The sequence below is a fragment of the Rattus norvegicus genome, chromosome X, assembly GCF_021556685.1.
Source record: "Rattus norvegicus strain SHRSP/BbbUtx chromosome X, alternate assembly SHRSP_T2T, whole genome shotgun sequence".
Lineage (NCBI taxonomy): Eukaryota > Metazoa > Chordata > Mammalia > Rodentia > Muridae > Rattus > Rattus norvegicus.
The window spans coordinates 115,556,701-115,581,713 of NC_141554.1; the positions used below are offsets into that span (position 1 = coordinate 115,556,701).

General features: G+C 40.2%; 1 protein-coding gene across 2 annotated transcripts in view; it reads right to left on the reverse strand.

The window, feature by feature from the left end:
• Positions 1-3,300: 3,300 nt before the first annotated feature.
• Positions 3,301-25,013, reverse strand: part of Chrdl1 (chordin-like 1) — a 103,857-nt gene continuing 82,144 nt past the window's right edge. Inside the window, exons 8-12 of one of the 2 annotated variants that reach the window (XM_087600277.1) lie at positions 21,138-21,306; positions 17,629-17,823; positions 11,777-11,944; positions 8,805-8,894; positions 3,301-5,728 (exon numbers count right to left, since the gene is read on the reverse strand). In XM_087600277.1, coding sequence (XP_087456403.1) covers positions 5,598-5,728; positions 8,805-8,894; positions 11,777-11,944; positions 17,629-17,823; positions 21,138-21,306 — 753 coding nt within the window. In that variant the 3' untranslated portion in view covers positions 3,301-5,597. 2 annotated transcript variants of the gene reach the window in all.

Sequence of the window (25,013 nt, forward strand, 5' to 3'; positions counted from 1 at the left end):
AACCCACCCTGACACCTCAATTCACTGCAGAAGTAGGCATATCCTTTCCCACTGAGGCCAGACAAAGAAGACCATTCGGAGAATAGGATCCGGGACAGGTAACAGATTCAGTGACAGCCTCCACTCCAGTTGTTGGGGGACCTTGCTGCACATATATTAAATATGTGTGCCTCAGGGGTGGGGGCTATGCTAGGTCCAGCCTGTGCTCCCTCTATGGTTTAGTGGTTCAATCTCTGGGAGCCCCTAAGGGTTTTTGTTAGTTGATTCTGTGGGTCTTCCTGTGGAGTCCCTGTCCTCTTTGGGTCTCTCAGTCTTTTCCCCAACCCCCACATCATGAGACTTTGATGCCTCATTATAGGTCAAAGCTTCATCACAATGATACAATATGTGAAAACACTGTTGCCAACAATATTTGTCACCATTGGCCAGGGTAGCAACTCCTGCCTATTTGGGGGAGATGTGTTGAGCTGTCCTCAGAGGATCAATAGGGACTCATTGCAGGCCTATCTTCCTCCTTCAACTACTTTGGAGCCTCAGGCTGTGCTTGTGTGTGCCAGTCTGGATTTATAGATGGGGAGCTTAGCAATGCTGTCATCTGAGAGGCTGCACCCAGCAGCTGACAGATACAAGCATCCACAGCCAAACAGTGGATGGAGCTCAGGAGGTCTTGTGGTAAGACAGACTCTTGAAGTCATTTTAAAAGAGGGTAACGGTAGGACATAGAAGCAGTAAGTGTGAGCCAAATGGAATGGACACAGTAACACACACTCAGAAGTACTTTGATTACTTCAATGTAGGTGACAAAGTACTGTCCCAGGTGCAAACCAAGCTGAGGTTCTCTCTCTTTATTCAAAGGATGGCAGCGTATTCTGGGTGTTGCACTGTGATGGCAACTGCGTGCAACAAGAAGCCCCACCACCAACACAGAGCTGACAATAGTGTTGGTGTGAAGATACTTGTGGATAACACAGAGAGCATAGGCATTTTCTTTCTAGCGATGTGTATCATAGAGAGCTATTGCCAAGGAAACACAATATCCCTGCCTTTTTAGCTCTCATGACTATGGATCTATGACTTTAAATCAATGGGAGAAAAGCAGATAGACAAGAAGAGGCACACAGGTTTATTACCATGCATATACACAGAAGTTCACAAAAATAAAACAAAACTCTAAAAGCTGGTTAGATTCAGGGGGCTTATATGTTGTCTTAACATATGAAAGAAAGCTTGACTTTAAATGGTTAATAAATTATGAGGTAGGGTGGAACTAGGAAATGAATCAGGGAGGAGATGAATGGATGCTGAAGACTATTTTAGTACGATGTCTCTGTTCATGCAAATTCATCTTGGTGTGGATTTCCTACTCTGAAGGATGAGTCACTTTTCTGTCCTTGGAATAGCGAAAGGTTATCTTGCTCCAAGGAAAATGTATCTCCTACTTTTAGGCAGATACGCATAGAGCAGTACATTTTTTTTTCTGCAGCCACTGATTCTTAATTGCCTTTAGTTCAAAATAATCTTTATGTCAAAGGGGCACGGTTTTGAAAGACATATTCTGAACTCCTTCAAGAGTCAAAGAAGGGGCAAAAGAGATGCCTCAGCTCTTCTAGTTGACCTGGGTCTGATCCACAGAATCCACATGGACAATCACAATCATCTGTAGCTGTAGTCCCGGGGCCCTGACAACTTCTCATCCCCACAGACACCAGGTATGTATGGTGTGCATACGTATATGCAGACAAATTACTCATACACATAAAATAAATAAAAATACATCTTTTTTAAAAAAAAGAATAAAAGCCAGGAGGGTATAAAATGGCGGGTAATGTGTGTGAGATGCAGGTCTTCCCTGTAAGTTCATGTGGGATGGTCCTTGTTGTTTCCTAGGACCCGTGACAGGAAGGGGAGAGAGAAAGATCCTGCAAAAGGAGTTGAGAACAAAAGCCTAAAACTCTCATCTGTATAAAGGATCACACACTTGAAGGGCTAAAAGAGGTGTGCATAATCTGGGAAAGGGAATAAAGCATGAGGGATCCACAGAGTTCGACTCCATTGCACTTTCCTCAATGGATGTTAGACAGTATTTTGACTCACAGCATATGAATCCATAAGAAAGTGAGGCTGAGTATAAGGGAGTGAGTTAATACAGATATGCTGGAACTAGGTCGGAACGCTCAACATCCAAAGCTGAATGGCCACCCAGGTTTTGGGTCAAGAGTTGTGCCTGAGAGCAACATGGGACATGACTTCACTGCCTACACGAGACAGACTAACTCCCTTATTAGCCATAATCTTTAATCTTGCCTTTGCACAGTCTGTCTCCCCTCTGTGTTATGATAGGGCCAGATAGCTCCCATAGGTAAGACACAATGGCTTGGATCCCATTTCCTTCTACAGACACTTCCTCTATTATGTTTTATTATTCTCACTCTACTAGAGAGCTTCTCCGGTGAGTTCTCTTGAGCATCTAGCTCAAATTCCTCACAGTAGCCCTCCACTTATCTTTTACAACATACCCTAACCAGGTCTTTGCACCAGAAACTTCAACACGTTTCTTCTCCCATGTTACCAACATCAGTACATAGTTTCTAGCCTAATACCCGATACCTCAGCTATTGACACTTTGAACTTATCTCTTAAAGTCTTTACACATTCTAACTTCTGAACAGCCCGTATTGATCTAGCATTGGGAATTTGAGGGAATTTAGCCTGGATCAACACATGTAATAGCATCCTTACACTGGTCCCTAACAAAATGCATAAAAGTGCTGTGAACAGCAGATCAAAGTTGAGATCCTCTTGAAATCTAAGTCAGTGGTCCAAGGGTAAGTAAAACATCAACGATCATTGCAAGTGTCCTGCTCATCTTGAATATTTAATGGACACTAGACACTATTCTAATTATTCTGTATGTACTGACTACATTAAGGCAGGATTTCAGGCGAAGGGCAATATCCCATCATTATCCCATTTTCTAATTGGTAAGACTGACTAATTCAGTAATTGCAGAGCTGGCTTAAGAATCTAGGCAGCTGGGGTTGGGGATTTAGCTCAGTGGTAGAGTGCTTGCCTAACAAGCACAAGGCCCTGGGTTCGGTCCCCAGCTCTGAAAAAAATAGAAAAAGAAAAAAAAAAAAAGAATCTAGGCAGCTTTACTGCTAAGTTGACACTGCTAACTACTCAGGAGGAGTATGACAAGAATGTCAAGGTGACTGCGACACCAATAGGCCCACTCATCATTGTTTACCCGATTGAATGACAGTCTTGGCTAGAGTGTCAATAACATGACGTTCTCAGACATAAAATTTTAAATAAAAATTTTATTAACGTAAAAGTCCTGAAACACAGTGACTACATAAATAAGTACCGTATTTGGGTACATGTCCTGTGAGAAGTGCGAAAGAGTAATACTGTTTTGTTATTCGTGCTCGTTTACATGAGCTAACTGGAAAATGGATAAAGTTGCAAAATGGTGCTTATGGTTTTTGCTTTCCCAAGTGTTTATGATACACATAAATGCACAAAAGAACCACATTCATTTTTCTCTACTAACTATAGGCAGTTTGGCCCCTTTCCCCTATGCTCTATATTCTACCCAGCATTAAAACGCTGGAGAAATTCTACATTGACTTAGCACAGATGCCCAGTTCCTGCTTCCCACAGCGCTTTAGAAAGGTGAGTTCCTACACTTGGAGGCAGGGGTTTATGTAGGTAGGGGAGCTCTTTAGGTGTTCCCTTGAGGCTAAGCTTTCAGAGAACACCTGGGCGGGAAGGTTTGTGAGTGAATCATCTAGCACGGGAATCACCACCTTCCCTGCGGGTGAATCGTCTAGCACAGGAATCACCACTTTCCTTCAGGACCTGTGATTGATCTCCGCACTCTGGAAATAGTGTTTCCTCCAAGAGGGAAGCAGCAGAGGGTTGGCATTGCCCCATCACATCTTCAATAATGTTCAGTGTCTTTGCAGCCCAGGACGCCCTATGCTTCTCTTCTTGGGAGAATGTGTAATTGGCTGGCAGGAAGTTTGTCTCATGAAGCCCTGGCCCCAAAGCCTTCCCTTCTCTGTCAGGTTCTAGTAAAGACCAGACTCTTCATACTTTTTCCTATCATGTTTTCTCACTTAGAGTGGGAAATATAGAATTTCTTGATCTTCACATTTCTTAGTACTCATGTGAGTTCATTCATGCTCGGCAGATGGACAGATCCAGTGAACCTATGATCTTTGCTAGGGAATAGTTATAGTTTTTCCAAAAGGTGATTTCTAAAGCCAAGCCTCAGGAAGGAAAATTGATGTTGAGGCACTGGGCTGCAAATGAACATTTTAGAAGTAGTGCTGTCACAATCCCTGCTGCAACCCATGCTCAAGAATAAGGCAAGGATATTAGGAAGGGTTGGGACAAAGATCTTTGCCAGAATTCTCAGCTCTGTGAATGAACAGTAGCACTTAACAGAAGAACTGATGTTGAGAAGCTTGTAAGGATTGAGCCTTTTTGAAAAGTTACATTTCAACTCCTGTAATCAAAGTAGGAAATTACCCTTAAAAAGGCTTTTAGAATAAAAGTGTCAACCTAAAGTGTCTGCCTAGGTGACTAGGTGAAAATTAGTGAGCATCATTAGCCTATTAATCAGTTAGATTTATAGCTGTAAAACCAAAACAAAAAATGGACTATTTTATTTTTTATCAGTTATATTCTTCTATTGTCATTTTGTTTGGAATAAATTTAGTTTCTGATGAGTTCTCCAAATTCTACCTTCCTAATGGGGGTGCCAGATAAGAAAAGAGAAGTGATATTACTAGGCAAAATGTATTTAGTACTTCGAAGGAAACAAGACCCACAAATGGCATTCTTCACTCTAAGACTATGGCTGATTTCTTACAACCTGCCTCAAAGGCTTGAGGGCAGAGTTTTTTGCATACATTTTTAGTTTGTTTCCCTGGATATGAACAACCACAAAGGTGTTTAGGAGCCAGAAAGAAATGCAGTTTCGTGTGCTGTGTGTGTGTGTGTGTGTGTGTGTGTGTGTGTGTGTGTGTGTGCATGTGAGATATGAGGATAGAAATTTTTTTGTCAGTTCTGAGACTAGAACCCAGGTCTCCACATATTATAGGTATGTGCTCCATAATCACCTGACTGTTCAACCACCAACTGAATAACATTTTTAAAGTAGGGAAGACACTTGAACATTCAAAAAGTATTTCACACAAATTTGTTTGGCATGATCCAACTCAAACTCAGCAATTTCTCTCTCTCTCTCTTGTGACTTTCTACATAGAATCCCTAAAAAGTGGTTTTCTTTTCTACTTTAACCTGCAAATAAATGTGATTCTCAGAGAAAATAGAGCTGTACCACAAAGTCCTATCCCTTCTCCCCCCACCCCCAGAAACCATTAAAGACTCCTCTATTCTCTTTACAGGAGATGTTTGAGGGCTGGCACACCGCTGCACATAGAGGAACAAGGTGTGCTGTGACTGGATAATTTGACTGAGGTTGACTTTGGGGTTTTGGAGCACTGTTGACTTAAGTAAAGTAAGCCGGCAGTCCAGCTGCAGCTTGGGTTTCCTTGATTGATACTATTCAATCCTGACTGTTTTGTCTAACAGTGGTCCTTTTCAGGTCTCTCCAGGTACAAAACCTGGACCAAATCTTCCAGTTCTGTTCTGCACACCCGACTTGAGCACATCTGGCTGAGCTGAGCTTCTCCTTCAGCGAAGATCTTCCACTGGTCTAAAAGGCAAACACAGAATGGTCAGGGATGTGTAAGGTTAAACCGGAACTACCTAGGAATGCAACCAGTTCCCTTCACTCATTCTCACATCCTTGTAGCCCTCTCTGGACATTTTAAATATGAAAGACAGGTGGTTTCATAAAAAGAAAAGCACCTCCCACAGATAGAGACAGAAAATAAGAAATGGAGTTTTCACTTGAATCCATACATTTGAAAGATACCCCTCAATGAGATGCAACTGTTCTCCCACGAGCAACTCCTAAGTACTATGCTTAGAAGGCTTTTATTAAAGGATTTATTTAGTGTGTTTTTGGGGTGGGGGTGATACATGCATGTGAGTGCAGGTGCCCGCGGGGTTCATTAGTACCAGACCCCTCCTAGAGTAGAAGTTGTGAACTATCCTGATGTGGGTGCTGGGAACTGTACTTAAATCTTCTGGAAGATCAGTTTAACACTCTTTAACTTTCAAACCAAATCTATCCCCAGTGTTTAGAATTTTTATGGTGTACTCAGCATTTATAAAATACAGTCTGCTTGCTTGCCCTATAAGTGGCTCACTTCACACCACGTTTAAAGAAATGGCTGTGGACAGCAATAGCTACTGAATTACCGGATCACAGCTTGCTTTATTCGGCCCTGTGTGATGGTTTGAGTTATTTGATTATTTATCATTATTTCCCCCCCCCCCGCTGTTCTCTTTCTTTGTCAACAACTCGTCATTTTCTTCTATATCTACATGTCCTTAGGCGTCCTTGGCACCCTGACATGCCAGCCTAAGGCTGCTTCTAGTGTCCCATTATCATACTGGCACGGCCCTTTCCACTCTTACCTTGGCACTATCGCTTCTATTTGCCTGCTGATTCGCAGTGGAGCCTCAGTTTTCTTTTTATTCTTCTCTTCATGGCGATGAAATCTGGGGAACTCTGAGCCCGAGGTCAGGAGACTCCTTTCCACCCTAAGCCTGATTTGAACCTTTGTGCTTTCCCCACTCACATGAGAAAATACTGCCTGCCCATTGAGACTTGACCATCCTGCTTATTTCTTCCTTAAATTCTCCCTATTCTTCATACCTCAGTAGAAAAGTAAAAGACAAGGAGAAGGCAATATTTACCAAAGCCTTACTATGTGTCGGGCTATGGAGGCACATTATGCAAACGCATTGGGCTGGTTTCTGTGTCCCCGGGTGACCACATTGAATCATTTCACTACCACGTTCCTTTAGATTGTACAACGTTTGGGACACACAGTATCTATTTCCATTCCCTATCTGCAATTCTAATTACTATGGGTACAGGTTATATCTAAATCAAGCTTCGAAGTCCTCTGGAGCCTAATCCAGCGGCTTGCTCATAACGCAAACTGTAATGTGTTCTATGGAGAAATAGTTATTTTGAAAGTCACGTCATTGCTCCCTGGCCCCTAATCTCTGTCTCTTTTATCCCTTACTCCCTCATAGGGATTTCCTAACTCCCACATTCAAATTCTCATACTGTTCATTTTTAATTTCTATTGCTCTTTCAAAAGACATACAGAAGACCTTACCGATGCCATTTCTAGGTTGTTTTCAGGCATCCTGATCAAAATACATTCCAAGCAGAGGTCCTTTTTCACCAATATCTACTCATTCATTAGCTTTTCCTTGGTGAATGGCATTACTCTCTACCCAGTCTATAAAGTTATTAATACTGGAGCCATTATAAAATAATTCCCTCCTCCCTGTGACACATATCTGTTGACATAGTTTTAGAAATATTTCTCATGGTGATCTATCTTCCCTTGTCGCACAGACCATAGAGTGTGAGAACCTCTTAATTCAGACTCTCAACAACTGTCACTAAATGGTGCACCCCACTCCACACAGCAAATCCCTCTTTTGAAAAGCCAGACGGAAGTATACCATTTACCTGCTTACTCACCTCCAGTGCCGAGCTTTATACTAGAGGTCAAATCTAATGCCTTAGCATTGCAAACAAGGCTCTTCAAAGCATGGATTCACCAAGGTTGGGGCTTCTTAAATGTATTAAAAAGCCCGGAGCACTACATTGATATCATTGTGTTGATCATATTGTGTAGCAACTCCCAATGTTACTTGCTTTGTATGTGCACTTTTCAGTGGCTTCTTCTAAGCCTTTATACCAACTCTTTTCATCTTCATTGCACACTTTGCAGCCTTGATGATCATTCCTCACCCCCACCCACAGTTCTTGTTTGCTCCTGCCTGAATCTTCTCTTAGGCTGCACCTTCACCCTGGACTGATTTCTTGACCTGTTGCCCAGTCACGCCCTTTTCTTTCAAAAAGCACCTCCTCCCCGAAGCCTTCCTCGACTAAGCCCACCTGGCTCTAGTCTCATTGTTCTTCGCAGATTCCCCTGAGCACTTAGGAATTTAACTCCTCACAGCTATTCTAATTCACACCGAAGGAAGGCCTGTTCCTGTTCTGTCTTGCCCATTAGAAATTCCCTGTGGATAGAAATCTGGTGCTTTTTATTCCATTAGAAGTGCTCCCCACCCATCCCCACCCTAGCGCCCTGCAGAATCTAGTCCCTAAGCTCCATCTAGTGTAGAAAGTGGGAGAGCTACAAGTCTGCTTGAATGCCTAGATGCTTTTAGAGAAACATGAGCACCTAGTGGTAGTTCTGAAAGAGTCAGAGAGCTTTGCTGTAACAGAACTGATGGGGATTCTTTCTCTGTCTCTCTTCCTCATCCTCAGAGAACATAACCTTCCAGATACTAAGACTTTACAATTATATCATACCTGAAGTATTGTAAAGCTTCCTTCTATCCTCTTGTGCCTTGATTTATCAGTTTTATTAAAGACATGTAAGAATCATTGAGCTGAAATAGTTGTATGTGGACTATACCACACTTTTTATTCATGTCAAAGCTTTTCCAGTTTGCTCTCAGACACTTTATTGGCTACTTGGTCTTCCACAAAAGAAATAGAACATTCTCTAATGTTGACACTGAGCATTCTTTATGTTCACTGAGAATTCAAAAGTACTTTATGTATGGCTATACTACATTTAAAAAATAGAGGTGGTTTCCAGCAAAGAATAAAAGGAGGTACCACTTACTCATGGTGGTTCGAGTCACCAGCTTGAAATGATGGAGCTCCCCAAACATCTCCTTGGAAATCTTCTCAATGTGGAAGTGCTGGAGAATGCCTAGGACCAAGCACAAAGGAGGACAGGTGATGAAATATTTTCTATCACTTTTTGGAAGCAAAGACCCTCTTTTCTGCCCAGGCTGAGCAGAATCTCATTACTGGGTCTTAGGAGTATTGAGCTAGGCTGTGTAATGTACTTAACCAGGAACTTGGACAGTTTAGGGATTTTAATTGACTCCATTTGTTTCCTTGGCACACTGGTCTTTCTTTAGCTTCCCCTGGGACTGGAGATAAGGAAGGTAGTACTTCTGACCATGGGACTCCTGCCTACCAAAAGCATGAGCACTGGTTGGAGCTTCTGTAGCCAGAGGCAGTATTAGAAATTTTGCCTTTGGCCATAATTTGGGTAGACAAGTTCTTGCCAAACCACTAGGCTGCCCTCATGACTAAATAATAAAAAGCCAGTAGTAGGATCACAGGCATATTATTTGCATAAATGGAGAAGCTACCCCCATTCCTGAATTCACACAGAAGAACAAATTTTTCCTTTGGAAAATAGTCATAATTACTGTAGGCTTCTTCTCCCAACAAACAAAACCTAAACAAATGGTAAGGGGTAGAGTTCTGAGGCATCAGCCCACAGTTTCAACTTTGCATACATAGTTTCTATTAGACGCAAGTAAATAGCTGAAACCAGCCAAGAAGTTAAGAAGCAACATGTCACCAGCTCACCTGAACTCAGGGGTCAACAGCAAAGGAAGGAGACAAAACTTGGGTTTTGCGGTGTCCACGAAGCATAAACCCCCTTTCAGTATAAGTAGAGGTTACTGGCAAATTGTGAGCCACGTGTACGTTAGTGGGGTAAAGGATATGTGGCTGGGATCACTGCTTGAGAAACCAGGAGGCCAGTTCTTAGTCCCAGGTGACTAGTAAACAGACATGGCATGCAGTTAAAGGTAGAAAATCAGCATTGCTAGCTATAAAGGCAAAAGCAACACAACTGACAGGTATATGTGCATGCTATCATGCTTTCTAATGGGTGGGGAGAAAAGGCAAGGTTGTTGGGGAAAAAAAGGAAAGAGAAAATATGCAATAAAAATTATAGCAGTAGTTCTTAAAGTGGGATCCAAGTACCACTTGCATTAGTATCACAAGTTTCTGCCTGATCAGGAAATGTTTATAATGTATCCAAGGCCTACTATATTCTCATCTCTAGAGAAAGACTAGCTAGCATCACCTTAGTACAATTCTGTGCAGGATGCTGAAGCATACACATATTTGAACATTGGTTATTATTGTTGCTTTTTTGAGATAGGAGTTTACTTTGTAGCTCTCCCTGACTGACTTAGGACTGTGTAGATCATGCTGCCCTTGAATTCACAGAGATCCACTTGCCTTTGCCTCTGAAGTAATAAGGTTAAAGGTACGTGCCACTATACCTAGATATTTGAATACCCTTGAGCCTTGGAAAGGAGGTAGGTTCGACAGATAAAGGATATATCTTATTGTCCAAGTAAAATCTTAGGCCTACCCTTAGATTCCAGAAAACCTTGACCTAGATCAGCACTAGTTTTGTCTATACAGCATGGTGGTGTGAATAGATAGATGTAGGAGTACATTGAGTATTAAAAAGAATATTGGTTAATTGGTTGTTGTGGAGGCAACTGGATATCATGACAGGATTGTTTTGAGTTAGACTATAATCTTTTCAGTGTGTGTTTGTGTGTGTGTGTGTGTGTGTGTGTGTGTGTGTGTGTGTGTAGGCACTTGTGTACCACACCACACCACACATGTGAGGGTCAGAGGACAATTTACTTGTGGGATTCAGTCCCACCACGTGAGTTCCAGGGATGGAACTAAATTCATCAGGCTTGTCACCAAAACTTCTTTACACAGTGAGCCCAAGACCATAATCTTTTTGAAAGTAGGAAGGATGTTTTAAATTTGTCTTAATCCAGAGTGCATGGTGTAATTCCACAGACATAATTTCACACTGGAAGGATGGGTTCTCCTGTTTCTTGAGCCTTGTATTGGAAAGGTAGCCTGCAAGTTTATTAGTTTACAATGTTGGCTACAGATTAGAACCACTTTGAGGACTTAAGGAAATATACTGATTGATGCACGTGCCTTGCTCAGAACAACAAAATAAACTCTGGTGGTAGAGCTTAGGTATTTGATATAAAAATAGAACCAAGGCAAAATAAAGCAAATTGGCTCACTGATTATGATATGCATCCAGAAAGAGAAAAACAAGATGTACTCTTCCTTATACGGATTCTACCTTCTAATTTGTATATATATGCATTTTTTTGTGAGAGTAAGCATGTGTGTTGATGTTGGGAAGCTAGAAGAAAAAAAGGCTTTAAGGGAGAGCTATACGGAGTGTAATAGCATTTAATATTAAAGTGGAAGGGGAAATACCAGGAGCGAAGGAGTCTGTGGAAGCTTGTTAAGGAAATGGGATGGGTCAAACAAAATAACGAACTAACAAACTATATATGAGATCCTGCTACTTTACAACCTAACTAAAACTTTAAAATGAAATTAGAAAAGATATGTTGGTCAAAGTTGAACTACATGCTTTTCTCCTTAGAAGTTATAAAAATGAAAATAGTAGAATAAGATGTATAGGAGAGAATGTATCTGTTATCGAAAAATTGAATGAAAACAAAAGCCTTTGTTACCAGAAGAAGAAAGAGTCCCTCCTTCGGATTTTGGTGCTGTGAAAAAGAGAACCTTGGGAATCTGAAGAGTTAATTGTTAATCTTTAGCACAAGCTGTGTTAAATTTGAAAGTATAATATCTAGCTAGACATCTGCCAGTTTCTAAGCAACAGGATAACTTCTGACCCAAACATAGGAACATGTTGAAGCAAAATTAAGGTGACTCCTCCTTTATCGGCTATACTTAAAAACACAAACTCAGTGCTGTTTTGCTCACCCTTTCGAATAGTCCAAACGTGAACCTCTACTTGAGGTGGTTTCTCGGTCTCCAGTGCTACTTTTCTGGCTGTCTCTCCATCCTCCACGAGCACAGCCTCATATACAGGCATGGTTTCTTCTCCACAAAAGGAACCTTTGCTGTCAAAGTTTTGACTTGGAGGTTCTTCTGGAACCAGGAAGCAAGTAGAGGTTTGGCATAGATTTTTTTAAAACTAGAAATGAATTTCTGTGTTTAGCCTAAAATCACTGACACTGATCAGGAGTAAACAATCAACAGGACCATTTTTACAGAAACGAGGTTTCCAGATTTACCTCACTAACTCAGCTCCAGCTGATCCGTTAGCAGCCATCAAATCACTGAGACACATTTAACCTCTCATGAGTTCAAGTGATGACAGAATCTGTGGCTGTGTAGGGTATACCCACACACTGAGCTGGATCTCCCTACAACAGTCACTGAGAGAAGTGGACCCAGTGAAGAGGAATACTTTAGCCAGGTATACATTTTTTAGGTACTTAAGGGGGAATTGAATTTTCCATACTAGAGTAAAATCGTGTTCTGTCCAGCCCCATGTTGCTAAGAGAGGCCCAGGAAACAGGCTGACAGAGGGCTTTGGATAGCTTCTCTGACATCATTTCTGTATACTTAGAAAACACTCATGACACTCACTTATGTGCATATACTTGCCCAACATATCCATCCAAATTGGCTTGACATTTCTGAATGCTCTTTGATTTGTTTGTAAGAGGAATGATAATACCGGATCAGCACCAGTGCCAAAATCTAGATGTCAGATTAGTCATGTGTATGCTATGTCAAAGGAACGGTTGGGAGATACACAAAAAAATTGGTCAAATCCACCATCTGTGTGTGGATCATTTCCTATGTCTACCAAACAGTTGAACTTCAGCTTCCAGGAATAAAGAAAGTCACCAGCCCCATAATACTTGACATTTCACACGATACTCCCCTTTGCCCAAGCCACATATTAAAAAATATGTGTTCCTCTGATTGATTATTAGTGAGTTGTTCCTTTGTTAGGTGTATATTCAAAGTGTCTGACTCAAATAACAATGACGAAAAAATCTTACACACCATAAAAACTTTGAGACTGTATGGAAGACATCTATCAGAATAGCTGAACTGTCAATGATGAAACCACTTAAGGGTTGAATGCTTGGGGGATCTGTGGCTCACATTGACTGTTGTCTAATCAGGCAGATTGGACTGGACATTGTGATCAAATTGCTATTGTATGTCTCTTTTGGACTCGATTTTCTTCTATACCTCCACCTCCCATCATTTGGCACTAGAAAGACAAAACCACTGTGATCTCTTGACAGTTCCAATTTGGATCGTTCACTTTGTGGATTATCCTTAGAAGCAAGCTTCCTTTCTCCCTGTCTCTTTCTTTTTAGCCATTTGATTACTTGGCAGGCAAGGTTTTTTTTTTTTTTTTTTTTTTTTTTTTTTTTTTTTTTTGGTGATGTTAGATAATTAAGGTCTGTGTGCTCTCAGTCTTCAGTGGAAGGAAGGGACTTCTAGGAATTCAATTGTCACCTTTACAAGGAGGGCTGAGTTTATCATAATTTGGCTATGAATGTAACTGACACATGTAACCCAACCCATGATGTCACTAGAAGTCATATGCTCAAAGTTTTCTCAGTATCCAAAGGAGTCATTTAGAAGCACCAACCGCTCCTGAGATCTGCACTTACACAACTGAAGAAATTCACAAACAACAAACCCCAGTAGCAACTCAGCCCAAGTTGAAACTGGAAGACCCTAAAAGAGGCAAATTTTGTCCTTAGACAGATGTATTCAAGAACATCTTGCACTTTTCACACTTGCCATGTCAAGGCACCTCACCTCCATGCTTGTCTACTCTCATCTCCTTTTCAGCGAACCGTGCCACAATTGGAGTCATTGCTGGCCATGTCCATTCCCCATGAGAACACTATCCTGCGCCATCTAGAACTAAGAAACTTAGATACCATTATTTTGGGAGGTGGTGATGACAGATAAAGATGTGTTATCTCAGATCAAGAAAGTTTTTGTGTCATGACAAGGGCATTTAATGATCAAATCCAAAAGAAGTGTGTAAAGAATTCCGGGTATCAGGGCAGCAGGACCTGGGGTATGAGAAGTGAGTTGGGAAACCTGTAGGAGGTGTATGTCTTAGTCAATCCAGGAAGTGGATATTGACATGAACGGGAAGGCTGGCCTCTGGCAGAGCAATAGAAGAGAAGCAGAACTTACATCATTTACCTTGCTTGGCCCGTGTTTGTTGTTGATGGAGCCTGCTATCATTTGTTAGGATGAAATGTTAGGCTTGGTCACCAGTGAACTTCATTTCTTTCTTCCCTACCAAAACAATATTCTTTTTCTTTCGCTGCTTTGTCCATTGTTTTCCAGATCATGTGCCATTATTAATTTAAGAGGCCACTGATGGCATGTTATTTCTGTTTGTGGACCCTTGCCTGTCATCCAGGAGTCTATTTGAACATCACATTCTCAGAGAAGCCTTCCCTGACTACTGTCTTGAAAACACCTTTTTCCCCACTATTCACCATCTCCTGATCTTGCGCCATTTCCCCTCACAGTCCCCATCACCTGCTAAAATTATGTTCTTGATTTGGTTTCACTGTGTTTCTTCTCCATAACAAAGCAAGAACCAGGCCATAGCCTTTGCCTGTCTTGTTCACCTCTTATTCTTCAGTGTTTGTATTTCCATGCAGTAGATACTTAACATGTGTTTTTTAAGGTGATCACAAGACATACTCCTTAGTGCTTTGCCGGTGCTGAATTTCGGTACAGGTGCCTGGCCATGCAGACAGTGACTCTTGGGCAATATGATCCCTAGGAGTGATTTAAAGTGCACAAACCCAGGTCTGGCTCAGAGAGAGAAAAGTACATAGAATGAGCTTGGAACTCTCTCTTTCCATGATGCCGATGGATATGCTATCTGAACATATCCAATTAGGATGGGAAACAGTAAAAATAGTTCGTCAGGGGAAACAAAATTCAGTCAGTCAGATTGTATAATATATTGACAATTGGAATTCTGGAAGGTGGTTTTTAAAACAACAACTTTTATTATGTTTTCAAGTGATGAAAGTATTACATGTTTGTTATTGAAATTTTTAAAAATACAAGTGAAAGAAGAAAATAGGAATACTTCATAAGTCAGTTATTCAAAGATGATCTCTGTAAACATTCTGTCATAGCCCCTTCCAGGCTTTAAAAAATCTAAACACAGACAAACTCTTTCTTAAACACAAAATTAAGTATAATACACTTATTTTTGTAGCTTGCTTTTTAACTTAGTATTTCCACATCAGCAGTCTTGGTCTACAATGATTTTAATGCCTGTATAATTTTCCACAGTGTACTTATACCATAATTTAGCCATTCCCTTATGAGTGAATTTTCTGATCATTGTCAAGTTTTCACTATTATAAATAACACTGCACCAAAAAATCCTGGCTTTTAGACCTTTATGTGTCTCCATTTACTTTCTCAGAGGTGGAATTGCTTATCGGGATGTTTTAAAAACACAGCCAACCTGAGAGGGAAATTATTTTTTAAACTAATGCATGCTCAGTTCCAATTTTCTACTTTCATTTCAAATACTGATATTAATAAAATCCTAAGCACAGTGTGAAATCAGATTTTTTTGTCTGAAAATAAAAGAATCAAATTAGAATACCTTATCTTGAATAACATTCGAAATGTAAATAAGAAATACTCAAGTTAATAAAAAAAAAGAATACCTTATCTTCAGTATTAAGGTAATTATTGATTTTTTTATCATAGATTATCCTTTAAGTATAAATGTTGGATATTTGGCCCAAGAAATTGGGGATTTCAACTGACATAAAGATTTATGACTTTGAAGTGACAATAAGTCACCATGTTTGGGTGGCCCTGATATCCATATCATTTCTAGAATATGCTCCCTGCCTACCCCTAATAAGCATGCTCCCACCTGAATTTTAGATGCCAAGTTCTCTACTATTGGTTATCTCTTGTCCTTTATATATCCACATCCTGTCCCTGTGACTTTCACCATGGAAGATGAAGGCCATTAGAGTTACCTTAAATCATCCCTTCCCAAACTATACTTCAAGTAGAATCACTTGATGATCTTAACTGTTGATTTGGATGTAGAACAGGCAGAGGCCTGGGAGTCAGTTTTTATAATTATCTCCTAGGTACTGCTGTGCCACCAACCACATCTTATAAGGACAAGAACATGAGCCACTGTGAGCAGACAGAAATTGTTCTGAAACTTTTCTGTATATCAAAGGAGCCCGAGGAATGAAAAAGGGGGTCCAAACCCATGCCACAATTCAAATTGATTAGATTGCAATCTCTGGAGATGAGGCACAGGTATTATTAGAAACCCCCTGGGTTTTTCCAATGTACAGACAATTTCCAGAATCATTGGCTCACATGAAGATACTCAAGTATTGAATGCATGTTTGCCTGCTACGCAGGAACTGTTGCTTAATGGAAGGGATACATGATCTATCTGCATTTTAAAAAAGTGTTTGTTTTCTACTTGTATTTACATAAATTCTTTTCAGAAGGCCTAAGAAATGATAAATTCATGTGCCTTTGAATGGCTAATTCACTGATAGTGGAATTCTGGAATTGAGGGGTGGTGGTGGTGGTGGTGGCTGTAGGAAGTCACTTGCTTTAGCCATCTCAATTTGAAGAAAAAGAAATGGAGGCTCATAAAGGTGAAGGTGCTTGTTCTAGATCACACAGGAAAGCTGTAGCAAGCCAAAGTTACAATGCCAATATTATAGATGGTAATTTTTTATGTAGCTCATGTCTTAAAAACCACCATTTTAATAATTTGTGTTTAGAATAGATGAGTAACATTTTCAAGTAGAAAAGACAATGGGCTGGAAGTGACCTGGGTTTGACATCTTCATTGTATTATCAATTAGTTTCACGACTCTGGGGAAGTCAGTTTATACACTTCACTGTTCTTGTCATTAATGAAGGAGTAATATAAGATTTTAGTGTTGGAAGGTGGTAAAGGGGAGATAGAAGTTAGATAATAGATCCTAAGATACCAATAGAATGAATTATTTCTATAGCACAGTGGAGTTACCATAACAACAAAACCAATTGATGAAAAAATTTAAAATGACTAGAAGAGTCTAGGGTTAAATATCAGAGAAGAGAGAATGATAATTATCCTGATTTGATAATTATACCATATATATGTTGAATTAACGTACTGTACCCCCATAAATATATACAGATACCATGTCTCAAAAATTTTAAAAAGAAATTGCAAATTAAAATATAGTTATGGAGCACAGTAACAAACTTTTTAATTTTTCACATGGGGTTTGATACATATTGATTTGATGTATTTTCAAGGTCATATAATAACCTTAGATTTGGATCAGAACCTAATTTCTCTCCACTGTAACTCATGCATATCTCATCTGTAATAGAGAACTGGATTATGTCTTGAAGTGAGTTAGTCAGTGATTTAAAACGTGAACGATGTGACTTTCCCTAAAACAGTGATAATGGTCTGCAACAGTAAATGCTCTAATTTAGAAAAGCCAGAACGAGTTAAGCAATTTGGCATGTGTTTGAGGTTGTAGACAAAAGAAACTCTGAGTAGTTAATTCCTTCAAAGCAACCATCAGTGTCTCAGAAGAGGAAAGGATGAAGTTCATTCTTGCTAGAACTATTATCGTTAGAACTATATGACAGGTCATTTATAGCTTTGATGCACAAAGAAGACTGAATAGGACTACGTCTGAATCTCATTCAACCAAAGGCAGGGCCTCCAGCCAATGCACCTTTTGCCTTTTTACCTGGGCACACCTTGCAGCACTTTCCATCTAATTTTTGAGGATACTTGCAGGGGTATCGATTGGGGCAGTGGATTTTCTTACATTCTTGCTTGGTGACATTACAAGTGCATAGAACACATTCCACAATGCCAAAAGCTCGTAGATTTGGATGCCAGGATTCTCCGTGAGAATAGGTCTTTCCATTGGAAACACACACTGGAAGAGAACACAGGAGTAGAGAGTGAAGACGAATTACTAGGTTTAGAGCACTACTCACATATTCTTAAAAATGTCCAACATCCTTTGTTCTGGGCAAGAAGGTGCATTTACAGGGATAGTCTCCTACCATAGCACTGTCTGAGTCTATGTGCATCTGCAGCAGCCTCTGGATGCTTACGAATAGTCTGAATAATAGTGTGCAAACTGCAAATAGTTTTTCAATGGGGCTATGTAAGGAATGAATACATTAAAATGGAGTTCTATTTGTCTTGAACATCTGATAAAGAATCTTAAGTAGAATGTAGTATTTTAATATCTTGAGTGCCACAGAAAATGTGTGTGGTTTAAATAGTCAGACTTCTGGGTATTTCCCAAAGAGATTTGCTATCTAGGAGGGCTAGAAGCAAAAAATACTTCTCTTTCCAAAGGGCCAATTTCATGTAAATACTGAATCAAATCTAGTCAGAATATCAAATGTTATGAGGAGTTAACTTACTCATAGAGATGGATGGGCATCAGGTTCAATATTGCCAAAATATGTTTTGGTACAGGAAGAGTGATGGTAAGACAAGACTGAGAGGAAAAGACCACACATGTGTCAGGCAACTTGTGAGGTGGTGACATTTTATGTCTTTAATCTTTAGAGATTTTTCCAAGTTTCCCATTGGTAGCTATGGTAGAAATGTGGCTATAGCAAGTAAGTACTTGCCTTACAGACAGATATCTTTTGCCTCTGAGGCAGTTGTTGAGGGGAAGTATAGTCATTAACTCAAAGTTTTCTGAAATACCTTGAATGAACATGCATCTGGGCTATAGGCAGAGGGAATATATTTAGGGAAAGGGACAAAGAACATCGTTCCATGTATGTCAGCCATTTGGAGCTACGTTTCAGGAAAATAAATGGACAGGCAGTGATGTGAATGGAGATGTCTGAGAATGAATCTTCTCCATTTCTAAAAGGCAGACACTGTGGGTACAGCAAGCAGTATTTGGGTCTGGGTGTGTCTTTTATTATTTCCATCACCTCATCACACCCAAGGAGACCTGTCGGCATCTTGATCAACGTTATCTCTAGGGTAGGGTGGATTGCTTTGGGCAGGGCTGGGGGAAGACATATTCCCAGATGGGGCGTTTCTAGGAACTGACTGATTTGGCTGCAACACAGACTCAGGATGAATCACTGGGCTATTTCTTTCTCCTCAAGTCCACTGGGTCACATTAAAGAATATGAACGATGTTGACTGTCTTTTATTGTACTTTGCAGGAACTAGCTGAGTACTGGGCCCTCTAACAGGTCAATCTGTGTAAAGATTTCCAAGAACCTAAGCTGGAGAAGATCCCAGTGCACAGCGATTCTCAATAGATAGTAAAGAGTGAGGCCCAGGGCTATGAGGAGAATCACAGAAATCTGACAGGATGTGTTGCTCTTTCCCTCTGCCCTTATCTCTTCTCTCACCTTCTGACACCGTAACATGGTTTTCTAGAACATTTTGTAAATGGGTACAGAGTTGACTTTAAGTACATTTTGGCAGGATTCAAGTTTCAAATGGAGGAGCCTTGGTTTTCTTTTGTTATTTTTAACAAAGGTCTAAGAGCGTGCACCTCAGTCATTATGGAGAGAGCTCAGGTGAAGTGTGATCCTTACTCAGGGAACACAGGGCAGATAACACTCTTAAGAGTTCAATAGCTAAGGGTTAAGTGTTGTCTTCCTTCTAAACCTTTGGACAATGGGAACAGTCCAGACTGAGCAGAATCCCACACTCTGCAGTGGAATAAAATGTAGCCTTAGAAGGGAAAGCAGCCTCCTCCCACCGACAAAATTCCAGAAGACGATTTTGAATCATCCAGCTGGGGTTTGGGCGTTAAGGTGAAGACAAGAGTTTCTTCAGTGAACTCTAACAGAAAGGTCAAAAGAGAAGGGCTGTATCCAAATAAATGTGTCAGATAAAGAAATTCGAAGCAGCCAGGGCTTTTGTAGGACACCAAGGCTGTCAGGGATGAGCTTCTATTGTGAAAAATGAAGAGTTCTTAGGGAAATTATGTTATATGAGGCTTTCAAAGTCTATTTTTGTCCTCAATCATTTTTTTAAGGTTTGCAATACTTCCAGAGGCAAAGGGAATCTACTGGGGGTAATTTAGGATTGAAAACTCCAACTGTATTTTTACCTAACTCTTCTTCCTTCCATAATGTTGTATCAGAAAGCCTTGCAACTTAAAGGCTATACATTTCAAATCAAACACATGCCAATAATACATATTTTAACTATTGTTAGAAATTAATATACATATTAATAACTACTGTTTTATTAAATTGCATTTGGAGTTTTCTCTTTAGCCTGTAGATTTAAAAAGTGATATTTTATGTATAATCTGAAATTTATATCTAACTAGGAACAGATGTGATAAACTAGCTTTGGCTTGACCATCTCTTTTGGGCTTTATCCTAGGACTTCTTTGTAATAGATTGTTTTCCCCCTGTTATTCATTCATTTGGTTTAATAATTTACTTTTATCCTGTTCAAAGAATTGCCTTTTGATTTATTTTTCTCTCTAAAGAAAAGAAAACATGCCTGTGGTTATGCAAAAAGGAACAAGTTGGGCTTTGGTTCCAAAAAAAAACCTGATTGACATGATACTTAACAAACTCAGAATCAGTCAATATTTATGCCTTTCTCTCCTTCTCACCTCCACATTTGGATATGAGGTACTTGAGGCAGGAGGGGAGAAAAATGGACCAATGAACATATATGGATTCTTATGCAACCAGACTCATGGCTGAGTGGACTACAGTGTTAACCTGCTCAGGGGTCCCGGTGCTCAGCTGCGTGGTTTCTGGACATCTCACTGGCTCACTCAATTGGAAGCATGATCCTCATTAGCAAATCTCTAAGATTAGATCCAGGAATATTTAATAAGAGTCCCAGGAGAAAAGCTTAACACTTAACTCTTAACATTTAACACTTAACTATTGAGAAGAGTTTCAGATGTGTTTGGCACTGATTAGTTTTGAATGTTGGGTGTCCTGTTTGTTGAAAAAGTAGATTTTTTCCAAATGACCTCCAACTCCCAGAGGCAATGGAGAAAGTGTTAGAGGCTCCCTCATAAGCACAAAGGGTACTTGTGTACACCACTCTGGGTGCATATGGGGAAAGTCCTACAAGTCACCCCCAGTCACTTGTTCATAACCACTTTGCAGACTTCATATTAGGTGATCCACATGTAAGTATATAAGTTTTTTTTAAATTGGATAAAGCTCTGTGTCCCAGGTTCATTCTCTAAAGATAAGGCATGCTGAAGAGGTTACCCCTTACCTTGTCCATGTTTGTGCTTGTTATTGATGACGATCTGCACGATGGTCCCTGATGCTTGCTGAGAATCAATGACAGCTCCCCGGTGACTTCTGCTCCCAGCAAAGCGGGGAAGACCTCCAGCTTGTCTGCTTGGTGGAGGATCGTAGGGGGAACGGAGGTAAGAATGTCTCTATAAAGGACAAGAAAAAAAGTTCAAAACAAATGTCAAAAATGAGAGGGCAGGCATTGAGTTATATACGGCAGCAACAATTCAATGGCTTTGATTTTTAACAACAAAGGTAAGGATGCCACGGTGTGAAAGCAGCACAGACAGTTTGCTGAGGTTTTCCTCTCTCCTTTGTAGATGGTACTACATTCACAGAGAAACTCCTGGGGAAGAAAGCAGCCCCAAAGCCTAAAGGGCCTTCTTGCTAAGAGACTCGTGTTTCCCTGTTTAAGACTTAGTCTGCAATACAAGTGAGAAGGTAACAGGTCACAGGAAAAAGTCCAAAGTGGTGTTTAAATTATGAGGCGAGATGTTTGTTGGGGAGGGTTTGTGACCTGGGCCATGAACAGTGGGTAGACTCTTCTTTTTTTTTAAACAGGCAGTTTGTGGGGAATATTCCAGGCAGAAGTTTCCAAATTGAGAAGGTGTAGCAAAGAACATAGAGTCCTTAAAAGGGAACAGTTGAAGGATAACATTCCAAAAGGGGGTTGGAGCCAGATCATGGAGGACTTTAAATGACAAGCTAAGGGGTAAGTGCTTTATTTGGTAAATGATAGAGGCAGGGGTGTAGAGGCCTTTGAGGGATTTTTTTCTTAAGTCGAGAAATGACTTAACCAAAAGTTTGTTTCAAAGCACTGAACCCTGTTATGCGTAAATGAACTGGGGAAGAGGAAAACCTGGGAGTCAAATAGGGTCTAGACAATGTATCCTGAGTGTGGAAACGCAGGCAATGTAGAGATCACACAGCAGAGCACTTTACTGATACAGGAGAGTTGTGGGATGCAAGTTCTACAGAGTCAAGGACATTGTTTTGTTCACTGCTGTATCTCTGGTGCCGAGAACAGTGTGGATTATCTAGACTGTATGCATCCATAGCTGTTCAGTGAATAAAAGTATTTTCCCAAAAGAAGTACAGAGTCTTTTGGTACTGATATAGTAACCATCACTCTTTTAGCAAGAGTCCAAGGCTCAATAAGCTCAACTAGTCTCCTTCTCTTTCTCTGGAGCTGAAGTAGAGTGCAGGCAGAAAGCGATGGCTTAAATAAAATGGAGCGTTGTAGAGACTTATATTATGAGTATAGAAGGGAAAGTCCATGAAAGGGTTTCACAGGCAGTAAAAAAAGGAAGATCCTTATATTCACTGATAGAGAAAACAAAATTAGATAGTTAGGAAATCCTTTGACCACACCTTCCATGAGACAAATTTATTTTGCTCTGTATCATAAGCACATCTTTTGAAAAAATTTGCTTTGGGAAAAGGGAAAAGTGAACAGAAACTGTAATAAAAGGACTCCTTTGGACTTCTGACAAAAAAATATTATCCTCTATATCTACGAGTTTACTCTGGTAACATTGCGTAACAGTTCACACAAACAAGAACTTGCTCCAGTTTGGTATCATGCACACGGATGGGATTCTTAGGGCAAATATTTCTCATTCCCACAATGGTTTATATGTCTCTTTCTGCCATAATCGGTTGCATTTCACAAAGGCCATTACAGGCTGTTCTTTCCCTCCTGTTGTTTGTCAACATTTTGCCAAGGAAACATGAAGAAGCAAGTCTGAGTGGTGGGTGTTCCACTGCTGCCGAAAGAAAGGTGTTCAAAAGCAATACAATTAGAGAGGGTCCGTGAGTGACCTGGGAAAAGTTGCAAGTACATGACGTCCTCTGATTTACAATGGCAAGCAAAAAATGCAAAACTTTATTTTAGCACTGAGGAGTAGTAATGGCAATGGTTGCAAACCAAGAACAAAGCCAGAAGCATCGATGTTTTGAGCAGAGAGCCTATTGTAGCCTGCTTGGCTGCACACATTCATCTGAAGTCGGAAATGTCTTCACAGTCTTGTCTACACACTTGGCCCTTGCCTGGTGCTAGTTTTTGGAGAGATTATGGAACTTTTAAGATGTGAGATCTGTCTGTTTGAGGTGAGTCACTAGACTTGGTTCTTGTTCAAGTCCAGTTCTCTACATCTTGCTGTGAGCAGGCCCTGTGAAGAGCTCCAATCACTGTCCCAATACTACAAATTGATCCACTCAAGCCACCATGCCTTCTCTACCATGATAGACTTATTTGTCCTGAGACTTCGTGTCAATCTTTCCTCCTACGTAGCTTCTGTCAACTATTTGTCACAGCATAAAGAGAACTAATCCGTCTTGTCAGTCTTTTATTTTGCAGGCAGTGAATCGGAGGACAGAAAGTAATGAAAATCTGTTCAGAGTACCAGGTTGAGGTTTTGAGGATAGAGTCGGAGTGGGAGTATTTAGAAAAGAGATAGAAAGAAAAAGGAAGTAGAAAGAGGAGAGAGAGGAATGGCTAAAAGGTATTCCAAGCAGAAAGACTTTCAGCTATGTGTCTAGAAAAGTCTTTACAAACAGAACTCTACTGTGACTGCATGTAAAGCTTACCCAAGGAGCTGTAAAAAAAATGCCAGGAACTGGTTGTCACCGCTAGAGTTTCTGATGTAACTGGTCTGAGGTTAGACCTGGGCATCAGGAATTTTATGCATTCTACAGATGCTCTAATGTGAATACAAGGTAGGGAATCACAAACAAAGGGTTTTCGTTTGGGGCAAGAGGTAGGGGGTGATGGTGTGTGAATGTTTTTACTTTTTATAATCTTTGAGACTATATTATAATTGTAGCATTTCTCCCTTTGCTTCCCTCCCTCCAACCTTTCATTGCTTTCTTTCACATTTCTAGTCTCTCTTTTCATTTATTGTTATTGCACGCAAATATACATATATTTTCCTAAATATAACCTTCACAGTTTGTAGAATGGCTGTTTTGGAGTCTGTCCTCTGACCAAATACAAAAAGTTCAGGAGCCAGTCTGACCTCGTAAATTGGAGCAAAGAAGAAAAGGCATCAAGACCTTGGACTTGTAAGTGAAATTGGAGCTTATCTTTAAAAATAGTTGTAAAAAGGCTGCTTGGGAGGAGAAGAAAGGCAAAAAATGTTTGCTAGAAATATGTTTTTCCTCAGTATTTTGGTACTTCTGACTTACTAACTTGAAGGTCTAAAGACACTGTTTTACTTTTGAGGTCCATCTAGAAGAATTTTTTTCCCATTTAGAAAGAGCTTCTCTACTGCAGATGCTCTTCCAGCAATGCCTTCTTTCCTTGCTCTTGTGTTTAAAGTATGAGGAGTTTCCATGGTCTCACGCATATAAGGAATCTAAAAGGTATATTGAGTGCAGAGTGTGTTACCAGGGGAAAGTAGTAAGGAGGAAGGTGTGAGGCAAAGATGAGCCCTAAGTCTTCCTTAGACAGCAGCAAGAAGATCTGGCACACTACTGATAATATACAACAGTGATGATATACACACTGCACTCATCTAGCTTTGACTACAGATTACAAATGAGGAAACAGATATGTTTAACATGATTTAAACATGTAACAGTGCATACATTGTTGAAATATTGCAGGGTACTCCAGTAACTGATAAAATGTTATGTATTAGTGAATTTTTAAAGAAAGGATAAGGTTTGGGGGTACTGAAGTGATGGCTCCTCAGTTAAGAAAATATATTGCTTTTGCAGAGCATCTAATTTTGGTTTCACAGAACCCATGTTTGGTGGCTCATAAACATCTGTAACTTCAGGTCTATCTCTGATAACCTCTACTGGCTTCTATGGGTATAGCACTTAGGTGCAAATACCTTCATGTATGTAT